General features: G+C 38.8%; 1 protein-coding gene across 1 annotated transcript in view; it reads left to right on the forward strand.

Moving 5' to 3' along the window:
• Window positions 1–1,051: 1,051 nt before the first annotated feature.
• ADAM23 (ADAM metallopeptidase domain 23) overlaps window positions 1,052–14,943 on the forward strand; it is an 82,721-nt gene continuing 68,829 nt past the window's right edge. The window contains 3 exon segments of the mRNA XM_075153445.1: window positions 1,052–1,309; window positions 2,403–2,629; window positions 13,062–13,138. Coding sequence (XP_075009546.1) covers window positions 1,138–1,309; window positions 2,403–2,629; window positions 13,062–13,138 — 476 coding nt within the window. The 5' untranslated portion in view covers window positions 1,052–1,137.

Consider the following 14,943-nt stretch of genomic DNA (forward strand, 5'->3'; position numbering starts at 1 on the left):
ATTGTACACTCTTCTATTTTCTTTGTCAATATACGTACGCTCTTTCGGTAACATTGGTTCTCACCTCCGCAACCACTTCATTGCAGGTTGGCCACAATCAGTAAGGATGAGCGGGTCACAGGGACTAAAGAAGAGAACAAGATGCAAGGAACAAATCTGTTGACTGGCAGTGTTGGGGAGGGGAGCCTGAAGCTCCACACAACACTTGGAGCAGGAGGAGAGGAGGGTTCATGGGAAGGGCCCCTTGCAGCCCTCCGCAGCGTATGAGGACTGCAAGTTGTGAAATGGCTCATTTGCCTTACCTGTGTGCCTGCGGGGCTTCCCTGGGAGCAAACTGACCTGTGTCTTCCTCTTTTTGTCCCCCAAAGTCTCTTCCAAACTTTTCTCTGGGCAGCCAGTTTTCAAAGTAATTCCACCCTGCATGAAGTTTTTAAAATAATTTGAATATTTCCAAACTCAGCTGCTTGCACTTCTGCACACTGCGAGACTGTGTTGCCCCAACCAGGCAACTTCAGACTCGCTCTCTGCCAGGCCCAGGTGCAGGTTAAAACTCGTTGCTGCCCGCCGGGGCGGTTCGAGGCGTCGCCTGTCCCTGCCGCCCGCCCCCGCGGGCAGCGCGGAGGCCCTGCCCCTGCCGCAGCTGCTGCCTGTGCGCCGTGGCCGCTCTGGAGCTGCTCAGCGCGCGTCGCGACCGGCCACACGAGGGGGACGCGGCGTGCCCTGCCCCGGTGCGCACCTGCGGGGTGCGGGGGTGTCGTGTCCGTGTCCTCCCCTCACGTCCCAGCGGCAGTACAAGGGACAGCGGCCGCGCGGCCCCGCCCCACCCCACGCGCCCGCCGTGGGACGAGGTCAGCGCGCGTGCGCCTGCCGTGGGGTTGGCGGTTGGAGGCAGCGAGGGGGGGAAGGGGAAGGTGCGCGCGCGCCGCTACCCGCCCGCCCTCGCGCTGAGGTAACGGCCTCCTGTAGCGGTGGAGAGAGGAGCCAGACGGGCGGCTGCCGCCGTGGGGAGCCGCCTGCCTCGCTCCGCCCGGGCCTCCCGCCCTCCCCCGGCCCCGCGGGCACAGCCCGTCGGGGGTGAGGGCGCCGCGCTGCCCCCCGGTCAGCCGCCCCCCGCGCCGCTCCGGGGCGCTATGAGCCATGAAGCCGCCCGGCAGCATCTCCCTGCGGCAGCCTCGCTGCGGCCGCCGCCTCCCCGCCGCCGCCGCTTGCCGCCCCACGTTCCTGTCGCTCCTCGGCCGCCTCGTCTCGCTGCTCCTGCTCCTCCATGGCTCCTCCTGCCCCCGGGCCTGCGGGGCTGCAGCGGCCGCCGGTGGGTATGACGGGGTGTGTGTGTCCGTGTGCGTGGGGCGTCTGCGGCTCCTCGGTCCCCGTCCTCCCCCTCCCCTGCCTCCGCCCTGGATGATAAACCCCGATAAGATCCATTTCCCCTGCATGATTTCTTCCTCCGCCCCTTCCAGCTTTATGTACGTGTCTGTTTCGGCGTATAGAAAAACAGGGCTCAGAAAACGTTTCCTTGGTTTGCTTGCTTACCAAAAAGAGAAGTGTGAGGTTTCCACCTCTGATGTTCTGAAGCCAGTGCTGCAGTGTTTTAGATAGAGGATGGTGTGCGTAGAAATACGCTGGTGAGGTATGCGACAAAAAAAGGCTTAGGTGTTTTTTGTGTGTGTCAGGATGCATGTGTATGGGGATGTGACTGGGAGGCTAATTTGTTTGTTTGGGGTTGGATTTTTGTGTGTGCTTTTTGTTTATTTGCTTTTGATTGCTTATAGATGACGTGGAATGCTGAATATAGTCGGTTTGTGCATCATGTTATTACTGTTACTGTTACATTCCTTCTTGATTGACTGTATCTTTGAATTTTAATGAGAAAGGATACAGGATTTCATCTGAAAAGCTGCCACTGAAGAAAAGGGCTCTTGTCAAAGTTAAATGAGAGCGATAGAAAACTTCCTATTATGTAAAGGGAATTGATTAGCATTCAGTGCGCATGGGATTCAGTTTGTCTTGGGAACGTGGGGAGTATTGTTAGCCTTTTATAGATATATATTTGTTTTTTTGTGTGTGTGTCAGAGAGAGAAGAGAACTTAGTGATCAAAGAGGGTGTCGCTACATATCCATTAAGGTTTTTTTTTTTTTCCTCTTGGAGGTTGAGAGGCATTAAAATATTTATAATCCGTAACTGCATGTAAAAATGTATACACATTTAAATAAATAATGTTATTTCTGAAACCATTTTATGTGTGAAAAATGAATCGCATGTAGCTCAATGCGTAAGCTATCTTTTTGTTTGCTTGAGTGATTAATAAAATAGTAGAATACTGCAAGCTAATTATGCAGCTTTTTTTATGGAAATAAACACGTTCTGCCATCTAATTTATGGCTGGCATATCTTTCTTCCTCAGACCTGCATTGGAATGAAACAGCAGGCGGTGTAGAGGGAGTACTGGCAGATGAAAAGAATACATTTCAACAAAATAAAAGCAGTAACAGTAAAAATAACAGTTACAGCAATGCAATCCAGAAAGAAATCACACTGCCTTCAAGACTAATCTATTACATCAACAGAGACTCTGAAACCCCTTACCATATCCTGGATACTAGGGCAAGGCACCAGCAGAAACACGACAAGGTAGGGTAAAAAGAGGCTCATCTGCAGAATTTTCAAAATGGTAATATGTGATGTGGAACTATGTTTGAATGTTTTAGATCTTCTTCTTCACTGGTTTTAGGAATTAAAGGAGGACGTGTAATTAAACAATAATGTAATTTCCCTTGTGTTAATTTTAAAATAATTATTTTGAATTTCAGGATGGTTCAGAGGCTGAACTGTAGATAAAACGAGTGGGAATTATGCAAAGTTGACTTGTCTCATCAGTGTAGATTCCGGTGTCTTGACTTATGGTATACTATCATCAACGAAATGCTTCTTCCAAAATAGCTCTAGACTGCAGAAGTGTCTGCATAGGGAGTTTCTTTAGAATCCTGAATTTACAGCACGAATTACTTGGCTTTGAGTGTATCACGCACTACCTAATAAATGCAGTATTGGTTTCGTGCCAGTGTATGACCAGTGAAGACCACTGACAGTTTTTGTCAAATAATACCTGTGTTTTTCATTTTTAATGACAAGATCTAATATTTAATTTGTATAGATGCGGATAGTAAATTTTTTTTCTGAAATTGCATGGGATTGAACAAACTTTGGTTTTGTGAAATGGCTTGGTAAAGTAGTAAACCTAAACTATATCGCTTAGGAGGCACCCTTTAAAATGATTCCATCCTATTTTTATGAATTTTTATTTAAAAAATTAATTTCTTCCCACAGGTTAAAAAGGTAAAGTCAAGGTAAAGATAGTTTGTATAGGAGGAGATTGCCATAGTAGAGAAAAGAGCAAAGCAGATCAGTGTGTATGATATTACTGAAGGACTTGGCTATAATGGAGTTCGTACCTATTGAGTTGCATTGCTTTTGAAATTTTAGAAAGTGAATTTATTATGCATTATATGTGCTTTTGTTGATATTGATTATGTGCTATTTCAGATGTGGAATTAATATGGAGGCACTGTATAATCTTTGAAAAAAAGATGAGATAGTTGTATAGTTTTGATATTTTAATGGGAAGAAAGGTTGCTTCCTAGCTTATTGAACTTGGATACCAGTATGTGCCTTTGGATACATCTAAATACACCAATATGTTATGGATAGCACAGAAAAACTGTTCGATTGTTGGAAACTGGAGCTGCTTAAAAGAGTACTACATTCAGAACTAATACCCCTTTAAAGTGAGACCACTTTTTAAAATAAACTTAAACACTGGGGACTTTCTGTTCCCATCTTTGGAGAGGGGTGTGGGAAGAAAGGGATTTGCAAGTGCTTGCAGACCTGCCTTTGGGAATAGTGCTTCCTCCATCTTTCTACATCAAGATTTTTCCTGGGAATCCACAGAGGAGAATGTCCACCAATCTCTTTGCTTACCCAGCATTGCCCACAAGAACATTGCTGCCATTGCCTGTCCTTCCTATGCCCTACCTCATATCTACCTGTCGGGGTAAAGCTCTGCAGAAATCAGTGCTAACAGAAATGGTATTGATTTCCTTGGGTATGCTTGCTGCCGAGTGTTGTGTAAAGTGGATCTCCTTTCTACTCACTGTGTCCCTTTTAAGCGTAGGGAATGCTAACGCTGCAATTTTTCCCACAGAAGGGTTCTTTAAGCTTGGGGCTTCATGGAGAGTGACATTATGTTGGCTTCATTCTTCCGGCATGAAAATTCCATTGCTTTGATCCATTTAATTGAAGGAAAGGGTTGATTATGTTCCTTGTCTGGATTGATTTTTGCATGTCTTGCTTCCAGAGCACCATGGAGGACTTCCCCTCCCCAACTTGCATGCATCTTGTGTCTTTTCTTGCATGAAGTAATTTCTTTGCCCTTCCATCTATTTTACCAATAATACAATAACAAATATTTTGGTTATTTTGTTCTGTTTAACATTCACTATAATCATCTCTGTAGAGCAATAATTGGGGAGGGGGGGAAGTCTGCCTAGGATGTAGAAGGAAAACAACCCATAATGCAAACAGAATGCAATTGGACTGTGAAAGATACACGAGGGTTTTGATTTTTTTTGGGGGGGAGGTGGGAAGGAATTTTTTAGTTCTTGCTTTTATCCTTTCCCAGAATTAAAATAAGTGCTATATTGTAATAAATCCTACTTGCGAGATTTTGCTGTCTCCCACATTGGTAATTAAAAGAAATAACCAAAATACCTTTATAGTTAGTTAAAGAAAGAAATCTATATTTAGGATTGATTTTTAGCATGTGAAAAAAGTAAAGACAAATATGATGACCTTATATACACACACAGTGGACAGCTGAGGAAGAAAAATACCATGTTTTTCTTTTTTTTTACTGTTCTTGGAACCATACATTCTTTAACCTGTGTTTTCTTGTCAGCCTTAATATACCACTTATAGGCATATGATGTGGACATACTCCCTAACTATGGATATTATTCAGTAGACCCCTTTCTGTGGAACTTCATTATAGAGGCCAGAAGAATATAAGGCATATGGATAGTTTGTGGGATTAGGCCTGAATACCTCAGAAATGCTGAGTCACTATAAGGAGAGGGGAAGAGTAGAGGAAACTGTGTGCATGTGGGAAGAAAGAGGTAAAGCTAGAGAAATATAATTTTGTAAAATGATTTAAAATATTTTATTTTCTAAAGTCTCTTCCTAAAAGTAAGGGCTGCAACCTTCTTCATGAAATATATATAGAATTGAAGGGCTGGAGGAGAAAACAGTGTACCAGAGAATCAAAAATTTAAATAATAAATTGCTTTCTTAGCACTGATCCTCTTTATCCCCTTTTGAATTTGGTGAAATGCCATCCTAATGAGAGGGTGCATGTGATCTAAACTGTTGGTAGAGCCTCTTTCATTCCTTCTTACTCTTCTAAGAAGCTTTTTCTCACTGTTGAAAAAAAGGAATGTTCACCATAGTTTTGACGAAGTGAAGTGGTCTCCAAGGTGGACAGAGTTCTAGTGTATAATCTGTTTTCTCTTTGTGCTCTAAAAAAAAATCATATTTTAAATACTTGGTGCTTGAAGACTAAAATCTGTATATCTGTTTCCTCATAGTCAAATTAAGGCTAGCTGGTTTTGAGTTCTTCAGAAGTTATTTTTAGTGTGAAATACTCAAAAATGAACATCTATTTATAAAAACACACTGAAGAAGTTCACAAGAATCCTTAAACTTGCTGAAGAGGTCTGAGTCATCTTGGCTCTGTCTTTCTAAACTTCTGCAGATGGAGGTAGTGTTTTGAATGAACTGGTGATCTCTTTATTGAACCAGATGACTGCTTTGATTGATTTTTGCAGACTGCATGTACAAGATTGTTAGCGCCTAGTGGGAAGACTGCATGGGACACAACTTGTCACAAAAGCCTGGGAGCAAGAGCTTATGGAGGCCAGCAGAGGGAAAAGTCTTGCAACACAAGATGTGATTTCAAGATAAGAGGATTGCCAGAGAAACACAGCTCAGGGCAACCTTACCAAATTTTGAGTGGAAAATAGCTTGAACTAGGTGCATGTGAAGGAAGACTATATCTGCTCAACAGCTTCTAACTGTTTTTAGGTCACTGAATCATAAGTTCTCAGAAGTTGTAAAGAAGCAATGTCTTCATGCATAATTCCAAGGGGTTAGTGTAATTTTGGGGAGGAGGGAGGTGTTGAGAAAACTGTTTTGCAGACCCTAATGACTGGGGAAAAAAGAAGTGTGATAGTAGTTTTGACTGTGAAGACACTTCCACCCCCCGCCCCTCCGAAAAATTATATTCATTTTGGGCTATTTTTCTTGGGGTGAGAACTCCAATATGCTTCTGTTCAGCTCAGTTGTTTGTCATTTAAATAAAGAGAATATTCCTGCCAGGGTGAATGTTATGTTTTCTGCTATGTTGCCCTGCTTTAAAGGTTGAGATACAATGCTGCCTCAGTCCTTTATGCAACTTTGGTATGTAGTGTATGAAATTTGAGAGGGCAAGCATCCTTAAGATGAAAAGAAAACAACTGTATCACAGCCATTGCAAAGGAGGTGGTACCGAAGAAAAAGCAGGCCTGTTTTGTAAAAGGTGAAAGATCGTGGTTAATAATCTCTCAAGAGGTAGCATCATGTGAATTCTTACTAAAATCTGGATAAAAATCCCATGTGTTAATTATTGTCTTCCCTTCCCTTGCCTCTCTTAGGCCAGGTCTTCACTTTTAATCCTCATGTAATGAAAACTGATCAAAATAATAAATGAACTTCATGTGGCTTATGTGTATGAGTTTAAGACAGTTGGAGAATCTTTGTAGTATTTCGGCTGGCTTTGCATTCTTTTCAGAATTTTCTGTGGTGCAGCTTCCATTTACACTACTTGCAAACGGATGATTTTGTGTACTTTGTCTTTTTTTCCTATTCTATATTGAATTCATATTAATGCAAAAGGCTTATGTGGACTCCGTATCTTCAGTAGTTACTGACTAACAGGAGGGCTGAAATTGGTCTTTCCTATCTTTTTGGTTTCTGGGAGTAGAAGGCCATCTTCCTTACGCCAACTTCTCTTCGAGTAGATCTACATCTTGGTTTCCTAGCTGAAATGTGGGTCGTGATATTTCTAAAAGTTTTTAAATCCCTTTTTTTTTTTTTTTTTATTAAATATATTTCTGGGTCCTCTCATGGGCTTCAAGTGATAACACTTAGAAACTGAAACCTTTTATAGGTTAGGTAATGCAACACTTGCACTTGTTAGGCCTTGTTCTGAAGTAAAAAAAAAAAAAGTTTAAAGGTTTTCTAGCATTTGTGGGAAGCTGGATACTGCAGGAAAGTGGTCCAAGATATGGATGCACTACTTTGTAGAGTCTTAGGAACAAAATCCCAAGAGGGATATGATTTTAGAGGCCAGTGTCACTACAGACGGGTATCTAAGTATTGTCATGTTGGGAGGGAATGGTGGGTTCTGGCCGCTGGGGTTAAAAGAGCAGCAGTAGGATTGCTTTCAGAGGTAGGTCTGAGCCTTTGTTCACATGCCAACAACCATTCTTTCAAAGAACAGTCTTGGGGTTCAAAGTCAAAGTAACCTCTCTGTTGTTAATCATTAAAGACCAGAAACAAATAATCAATAGGAGCTTTTGTGAAACCCTGTATGTTTTAAGCATGAGTTTTTACATGTTGCTGTGACATTTATGAATGCTGTTTCAGTATGAAATGCTTTATTTCCAATGAATAGTGGAAGGTTATCTTGGCATATGTGCCATATAGTAGATGTTTTCCAAACACTAAAGAAGGATGGCTTCTATATGAAGTCTGAGGATAGGCAAACAAGCTAAAAGAAGAGTAAGGAACTAATATATAGTAAGTCACATTGATTTGTGACAAAGCTTGTACTATTATCAGAATGAAGATCTATATCACAAAATGTTTTAATGGTGTAAAATCCATCTAAATCTGACTTAGGTTTTTAATTCCAAAATGGGAGTGATGAAACCCCTTGCTCGGCTACTGAAATGAGGGAGGCAGCTTTTGGCCATTCTTTTAGTCAGCAGAACTATATGCAAAAATAGATTTCTAAAAGCAATGAGCTTGTCATTTGGAGATCATATCTTTATGAATATAGCAAAAGACCCAGAAGTACTATCAGTCAGTTAAATAATGCTGTTACTTTTCTTTAAAGACTTGTGACAGAACTTAGTATTTTTGAAGGGATAACACATTATTGTAGTTGGCATAGTTTTACTGTGAAGAAAGTAAAACCAATATAGTACTTTCCTTTTGGTGATGATGGTTGTAAAATTCCTGAAAGTCTGGAAAAAGTGAATTATGGACAAATGATGCCCAACTGCAATAATGAAAACAATGAAAGCGTTCAAGTTGTGACATGGGTCAGTAGAACTGAGTTTCCAATTACAGCCTTCTAGTCCATTTTTATCTTGAAACTTACAGTAAGCTAATGACTGATTTGAAAGAAACGGGAATTCTTTATGTATATGGATTTTTAGCTTGGAAAAAACGCTGAGAGCTATGCTATGCTTTGCACAAGCAGCTACAGGACTCTTAGAATGTCCCTAGTATGAGGAAGCTCTTATTACAGTGACTACACTAGTAATCTGAGCTTCCAGAACAGTGAAAAAAGACTTTTTTTTCCTCTCTAAAATTTGGGTTTGGGGGCAGGAAAAATTTTAAAGACTGAGACCCTCTTTCAACCCACTCCTCTATATATCATCTGTAAGTCTTTGCCACAGAATAACTTTCTGTAATTTTGCAGCCTTGCTGTTGGAGTAGCTTATAGCTGTCTAAGTGGGAACCTCTGCAGATGTTTTTAAATGATAAACATGTACAAAGGAACTTGATCTCCTGTTTATGTAAGTAAAGAATACTCATGCAGATGTGAACATATGCATGTATGCAAGTGGTACAAGAAGGTGATGTTTAATATTTTTCCTGTGAAAAGATATGGTAAGATATCTAGCCCATATATATTCTTCAAAATATATGCTGATCTACATTATATTCTTGTTTGAATTTATATTTCTATGCCAATCAGAAGAACACTGTATTTCAGATTATACTTCAGGCATTATATTGCACAGTAGCTGATAAGAGAATACTATGAAATTATAAGCTATAAGAATTCCACTGATACTTTTCTGAAATACTTCCTCCCATCATGGTAGTACATGGCGGTTGTAATGGCTGAAACACCTAGTGACAACTCACTGGTAGCTTTCTGTTGCTAACTTGTTACAGGAAAAATGTCAGTTTCAGGATGAAATACTTTAGTCTCATTACCTTCACCTGGCTTATGGCTTTCACAGGTGGTTACCTATTGTTAAACTGGCTTAACAAAATCTGTATTTTGCTGCAGCAGTGGTGTATCACATTCACCTGAATTCAAAACTGGTTTTGCTAAACTGCAGGGATTTAAAATCCAGTGTTCTTTTTGTAACCAATGGTTTGAGCTGAGTTTGGTGGAGAACATGCCTTACTGCAGGGTAGCAAATTAGTGTCAGCTGCTTTGCAGCAATTGCTTATATGTGAGGCTACATCTGTTAAGTGAGGCACAGTCGTGGATAGCAAGTGGTGTTTTTATATACAGAAGTAATTGTTTTCAGAAATACCAATGATGATATATGTAATCTTACAAGATGAACTTTTTCTTATGGTATTCTAGACTGAGAATACAAGTTACTTTAAATAATTTTAAATTGCAGAAAGATAAAGAATACATGGTTGATGGATTAGAAACTTAAAGAATGATATACATGTATCATTAAATGGGCTTGACTGGACAAAAGAAAAGCTATAGCAGATCAGACTAGATGTCCATCTAGCTGTCCCTGAGAGCAATCAGTAGCAGATGCTTAGGGAGGGATATAGGAGCATAACAGTCATGGGGTGCTACTTCCTAGACTGGTCTCCCAGACTCCAGCAATTTGTGGCTCAGGATCTTCTGGGAACCAGAACTTGTCTTTTGGATTTAACAGCTCTTGATGAGAGTTCCCGATCTTGAGGTTATCCACGTTTTTTTTTTATACATGTACATTTTTAATATCTGTTATGTCTTGTGCTGAAGTTTCAGGATTTTGGCATGTTTCAGTACACCATGATTGCTTTTGAAATGTGTTTTATTATTTGAGGTGGTATGTCATCCTCCACACTTAAGCATTTTCTTAATCAGTTAAGTAGCTTGAATCTTCTTGAAAGGAAAGATATTGAAGAGTTTGGCTTATTTAGTTGGTTTGGAATTGGCAGTCAGAACAACAGTAGTGACAAAAACAAAAAAAGTTTGAAGTGGGAAACAACACTTGGGTATCTCTCTCTTGCAGGTGATTATTTAGCCTTGATGCTGCTGCTGTTCTAAAGTGTTTTGAAGAATACACATTTTAAGTAATGCCTAGTCTGTTAGGAGAAGGGAAAGAAATGCTGCACTTGTATCACACTGAAAAGAAAGAGTGTATTTTTATTTCTAAATTAACCCTGAAAAAAGTATATAGTCACTTTTGATGTTACTTTTTTGCTCAACTTGGCTAAGTATAGTGTTTGGGATCACTGGTAGGTAGTATTGTTTCTAAACTGACTTATAAATATTGTTAATGATACACTACACTGAGTAAATCCTGATGGGGAGTCACTTTTTGCCACGTTATGCGTGTCAGGAATGTTATGTCATAGATCTGTAAATGACAATCTTCTCTTAAAGGAAAGACTCAATCTTCATGGTTTGTATGTAAAAATGCAATATACTCAAAATTACCATGTTTATCTTTGAGCAGGAGATATTTTGAAAAACTTCAAAACTGATATATATATAAAAAACATAATAAAAATAAGGTATTTTAAGAAATTCTGTAGTTCTCATTTCTCATGTTTCAGAGTGATCTTAATGGAATAGTACCTGCTCTTTCCAGATAGTTAATATTGAAGTCTTGTTTGTGGCATATATATGAAGACACATAATTTTAGGTAAATGTTACATGTGAAGGAAACTCAAAGCAGTAGCTCCTGTAACTCTAAGTGGAATCTTTATGGGATAAAACTAATTGCAACACTTTTCCTGCAACAAATTTTCATGCTTTTTTTTTTTAAATTAAATTAATACATGTGCATGTTGAAAACATAATAAGGTTTTTGTCACAAACAGGTGCTTGAAAAGCTCCTTGTGACACTTGTTCCTTGGTTTCACTGTGCAAAAAAGTGGAGCAGGGGCTGAAAAGCCTCTCCTACTAGGCATGCATTTAAACTGAGATTCTATGCTTTTTTTTTTTAATGTATATGCTAGCTTTCATCCTTGCAGATTCTCTCTTGAAGGAGATTCTCTGTCACCTGTTTGTCTTTATACTTAAATTGTTTCACTCTGGTGATTCAGTGCAGCTGTAAACTCAGTTTGCCAGGACAGTGTTATCTCAGTGAATTGGTGAACTGGTGAGACAACTGTTAATATTCATTTACCAAAAAATGTAACAGAGAGAAAGCTTGATACTGGTTTGCTTCTATATTATTTTAAATATCACCTAGGAATATTATTTTTAAAATTCTTATTTAAAGTTATTGTTTTTTTTTTTTTAAATAAATAAAAACCAGGCTTTAGGTAAGAGATTGTTTAACGATATTAAAGATCTTTAGAATATTTTGTAACTACATGCTTTTTTTTGAAGAAGCTTGATAGCAAAGCTCTGTGACCCTGTTGAAAAGGAATTTGTAATTTTGGGGGCAAGGAATGATAAACTAATGCAGGAAACATCACAGCTGATTTTAGTCACTATAGCAACTTTTAGAAATAGTTTTTTAAAATTATATTGAAGGGGTTTATGAAAGATGATGGATACCTTTGCTGAGAAATAAGATGAAAATCAGTGCTGCTCTGTGTAGTGCAAGAATGGAAGAGGGACATAAAGAATTTATCCTTTGTGGAAAAATTTCCAAAGAACAAAATTGTAGGCCTTGTGGGCCATAAAAGCTAACCTTCATATTGTTTAAGTTACGCCGTAAACTAGCTAGAACTTTATATAGTTTTTGTGACATACCTGAAGATTCATTGTGGTGTTTAATAAAAAATAGTATTTTTTTGTCTTTTGATTAAAGGGCTTAGTCATAATATTCCAGCTTTATGTAATTATTAATGTTGTATCGAATTAGTGTATAAGTAAGCATGATTTGATTAGAACATTATCAGGGAAGAGGTTCTATGAAATTCAGATCTAATCTCTTCCACCCTGCTGGAACAGTGTCTTCACAAAAAGAAATTCTTGGATCATCTCTTATCTTCTCCTTATTTTTCTAGAAAACAGATGAGCATGTTTTAAATGTCTTTGGCTTCAGTTACAACAGTATAGAAAAGAATAAAGAATACAGAATAGAATTTATGTATCTGACAAAAATTGAATATCCTGAAAGTTAAAGTTAACTTCCTACGCGAGACAAACTAATGTTTTTTTGTTGTTATTGTTGTATGTTGAGCAGCATCAGTCTTCTGTACATTGGTTTGGCTACAATGCCAAGTACAAAACCTTTAATTGTGAAGGGATTACTTTGAGGGAGTCTTTCATAACATCTAATACAAGCCTTGCTACGATATTCTTATTTGAAGCCGTGTGTTACAAATGCTTTAATTATTTCAGGCCTTTGAAAGTGAATGAATGCAGTAACATAATTGAAAGAACAGTATACTACATTACTTATAGCCATCTGGTTATGGCAAAATATAGACATTTATATGAATCTTTTTTCTCCTTTTTTTTTCTTATTTTTGTGAGGAATGAGTGTGTATTTGAAAGCATGCTTTTCAGGTACCATTTGCTTCTCTCTTCCTTTACCCTCTAAAAAGGCAAATCCTTTTGAATCAGAATTTGGTACAAGGGCAAAGCTTTTCATATGCCTATGAGATTCATGAAGATAAGCATGTTTTCCATAACTTTGTTTTTCACAGGTGTTTGTCACATATTTGTTGCATATAAAGCTCAGTGATTCTTTTGACAACTTAAAATGTTCTGCAAAACTGTATAGTACTCCTGTGTGTTCATGTTTACAGGCTGTACATCTGGCCCAGGCAAGTTTCCAGATTGAGGCCTTTGGCTCCAAATTCATCCTTGACCTCACATTGAATAAGTAAGTGCACAATTTGAGGTTTCTTTCTTTCCTGCTCTTACTGTCTTTTAACTTATGGTACAAGGTCAGGGCATGTGAAATCCCAAGATCTGTGGAAAAATATGCTGTTATCCAAGTTTATTAATACAAAATAACATTTAGCCTTTTTTAAGCAAGTTAACTGTTACCCTTGCTGACGCCCATAACATACATACCTTTAAAATTCTATCATTCATGATAAAGTAAATGATGATAAATAGAGAGATTCCAGTACCTGTAGTGCTTGAAGGTGTGGATTTTCTTGTGCATTTTTTTACCTATTGATGAACTGTCATGCCGATGTTATTTTAGTTGCTCAAGTCAGTGTGTAGGAATATTGTAAATATTTGTATGAATGACTCATCTTTAATGATCTGGAAAACATGCTATTGTCACTATAATCATGAAGTTCATAATGAGGTGGGAATCCTAATGGTTTGGCTGTACTGAAAGGTGCAGCTAGAGTCTGTTTGCCAGTAAGATAGACAATTTTACATAATCGTCAGGTCTAGAAGATCTGACTTGTAATACAGGTCAACGGCAGTTTAGTTGTTTGTATCACATCAATTTATATCCCCACCTGAAGGTATGGAACTATACGTTTTTCTAAAAATTGTCCTGAAATTTTTTTTGCCACTGAAAGTTTACACTGAGAAAATTTAAGAATAAGGTAGAAGTATAAAATCAATACTATATACTGGACAGGTAAAATTATTTACAGTATTGCTTAAAAGTGCATTTGCCCCTTCTGCTGCCCTTGAGCCTTTCAGCACACTTAAAGGAGAAACAAATTTACAGAAACAATTGCATACTTTTTTAAAAAAAAAACCAACATGTTCCTCTGGTCTTGAGGTCCATATGAGGTCTTATTTTGGTCTTAACTGTCATGTAATGAAAGTTTTATTAGGGAGAAAAATGCAAGCTTGTTAAATCTAATAGCTTTTCAAAGCAGCAAGCTATGGCTTTGTAAAATTTGCTGAACTTATATTCACATATAAGTTTAATACTTTATATTCACATATTTTGCTGCTTGGCTACTAGTTATCAGATGTTTTGCTGTAAAAGTGAACTGGAAACATTTTCCTTCATCCATGCATGATTTTGAAGTTAGGTTGCTCTTGCAGTTCCATCTTTTAAAATGTGACATAAAGTCTTGAGTGGCTGTCAAAAGATGCGTTAGTATGAAGGCAGGGAATGGCACACAGAATGGAAGGAGAAAGAAGGCTTGAAGATAACTGGGTGTTCTATAGCCTCTGAAAGAACTATAGTGTAGTGCAAGACTATGGTGTTTTATCAGAATCAGAGTCAGAGAAAAAACATTGCCTTTACTGGCACCACATATAAACATAAACAGCACTCAGGTAAACAAGAATACAAACAGCCTGATAAAGTTCTTCTCCAGCTGATGGGAATTAGAAGTTTGCTAGTGAAACGTGCACCAGCTCTGTGCTGATTCACAAGCATGCCCACATTCACAGACTCAAATGTTAACACAGGCTTTAAGTTCATCCGATATTCGTGTCTAGGCCTGAGGTCTTTTGGTCATTGGCTTAGACCTTAGGTCTTTCCAGATACAGGTCTCCTCATAGTTGTTGACTGACTCTGAAGTTTGCTTGCGCATTACACCTAGGTAGAATAGAGCACAAAGTCACATAGAAAATATTACAAGTAGGACTCAGTAAAAACATAGGACAGGCTGCAGTGATCAGGTGTAGGACTGGGCCAAACAAACCTACTGACTTGCAGCGTATACTAATGACTCCTTTTTATGCCACTTCCCCTCCATT

The sequence above is a fragment of the Calonectris borealis genome, chromosome 6 (assembly GCF_964195595.1).
Source record: "Calonectris borealis chromosome 6, bCalBor7.hap1.2, whole genome shotgun sequence".
NCBI lineage: Eukaryota > Metazoa > Chordata > Aves > Procellariiformes > Procellariidae > Calonectris > Calonectris borealis.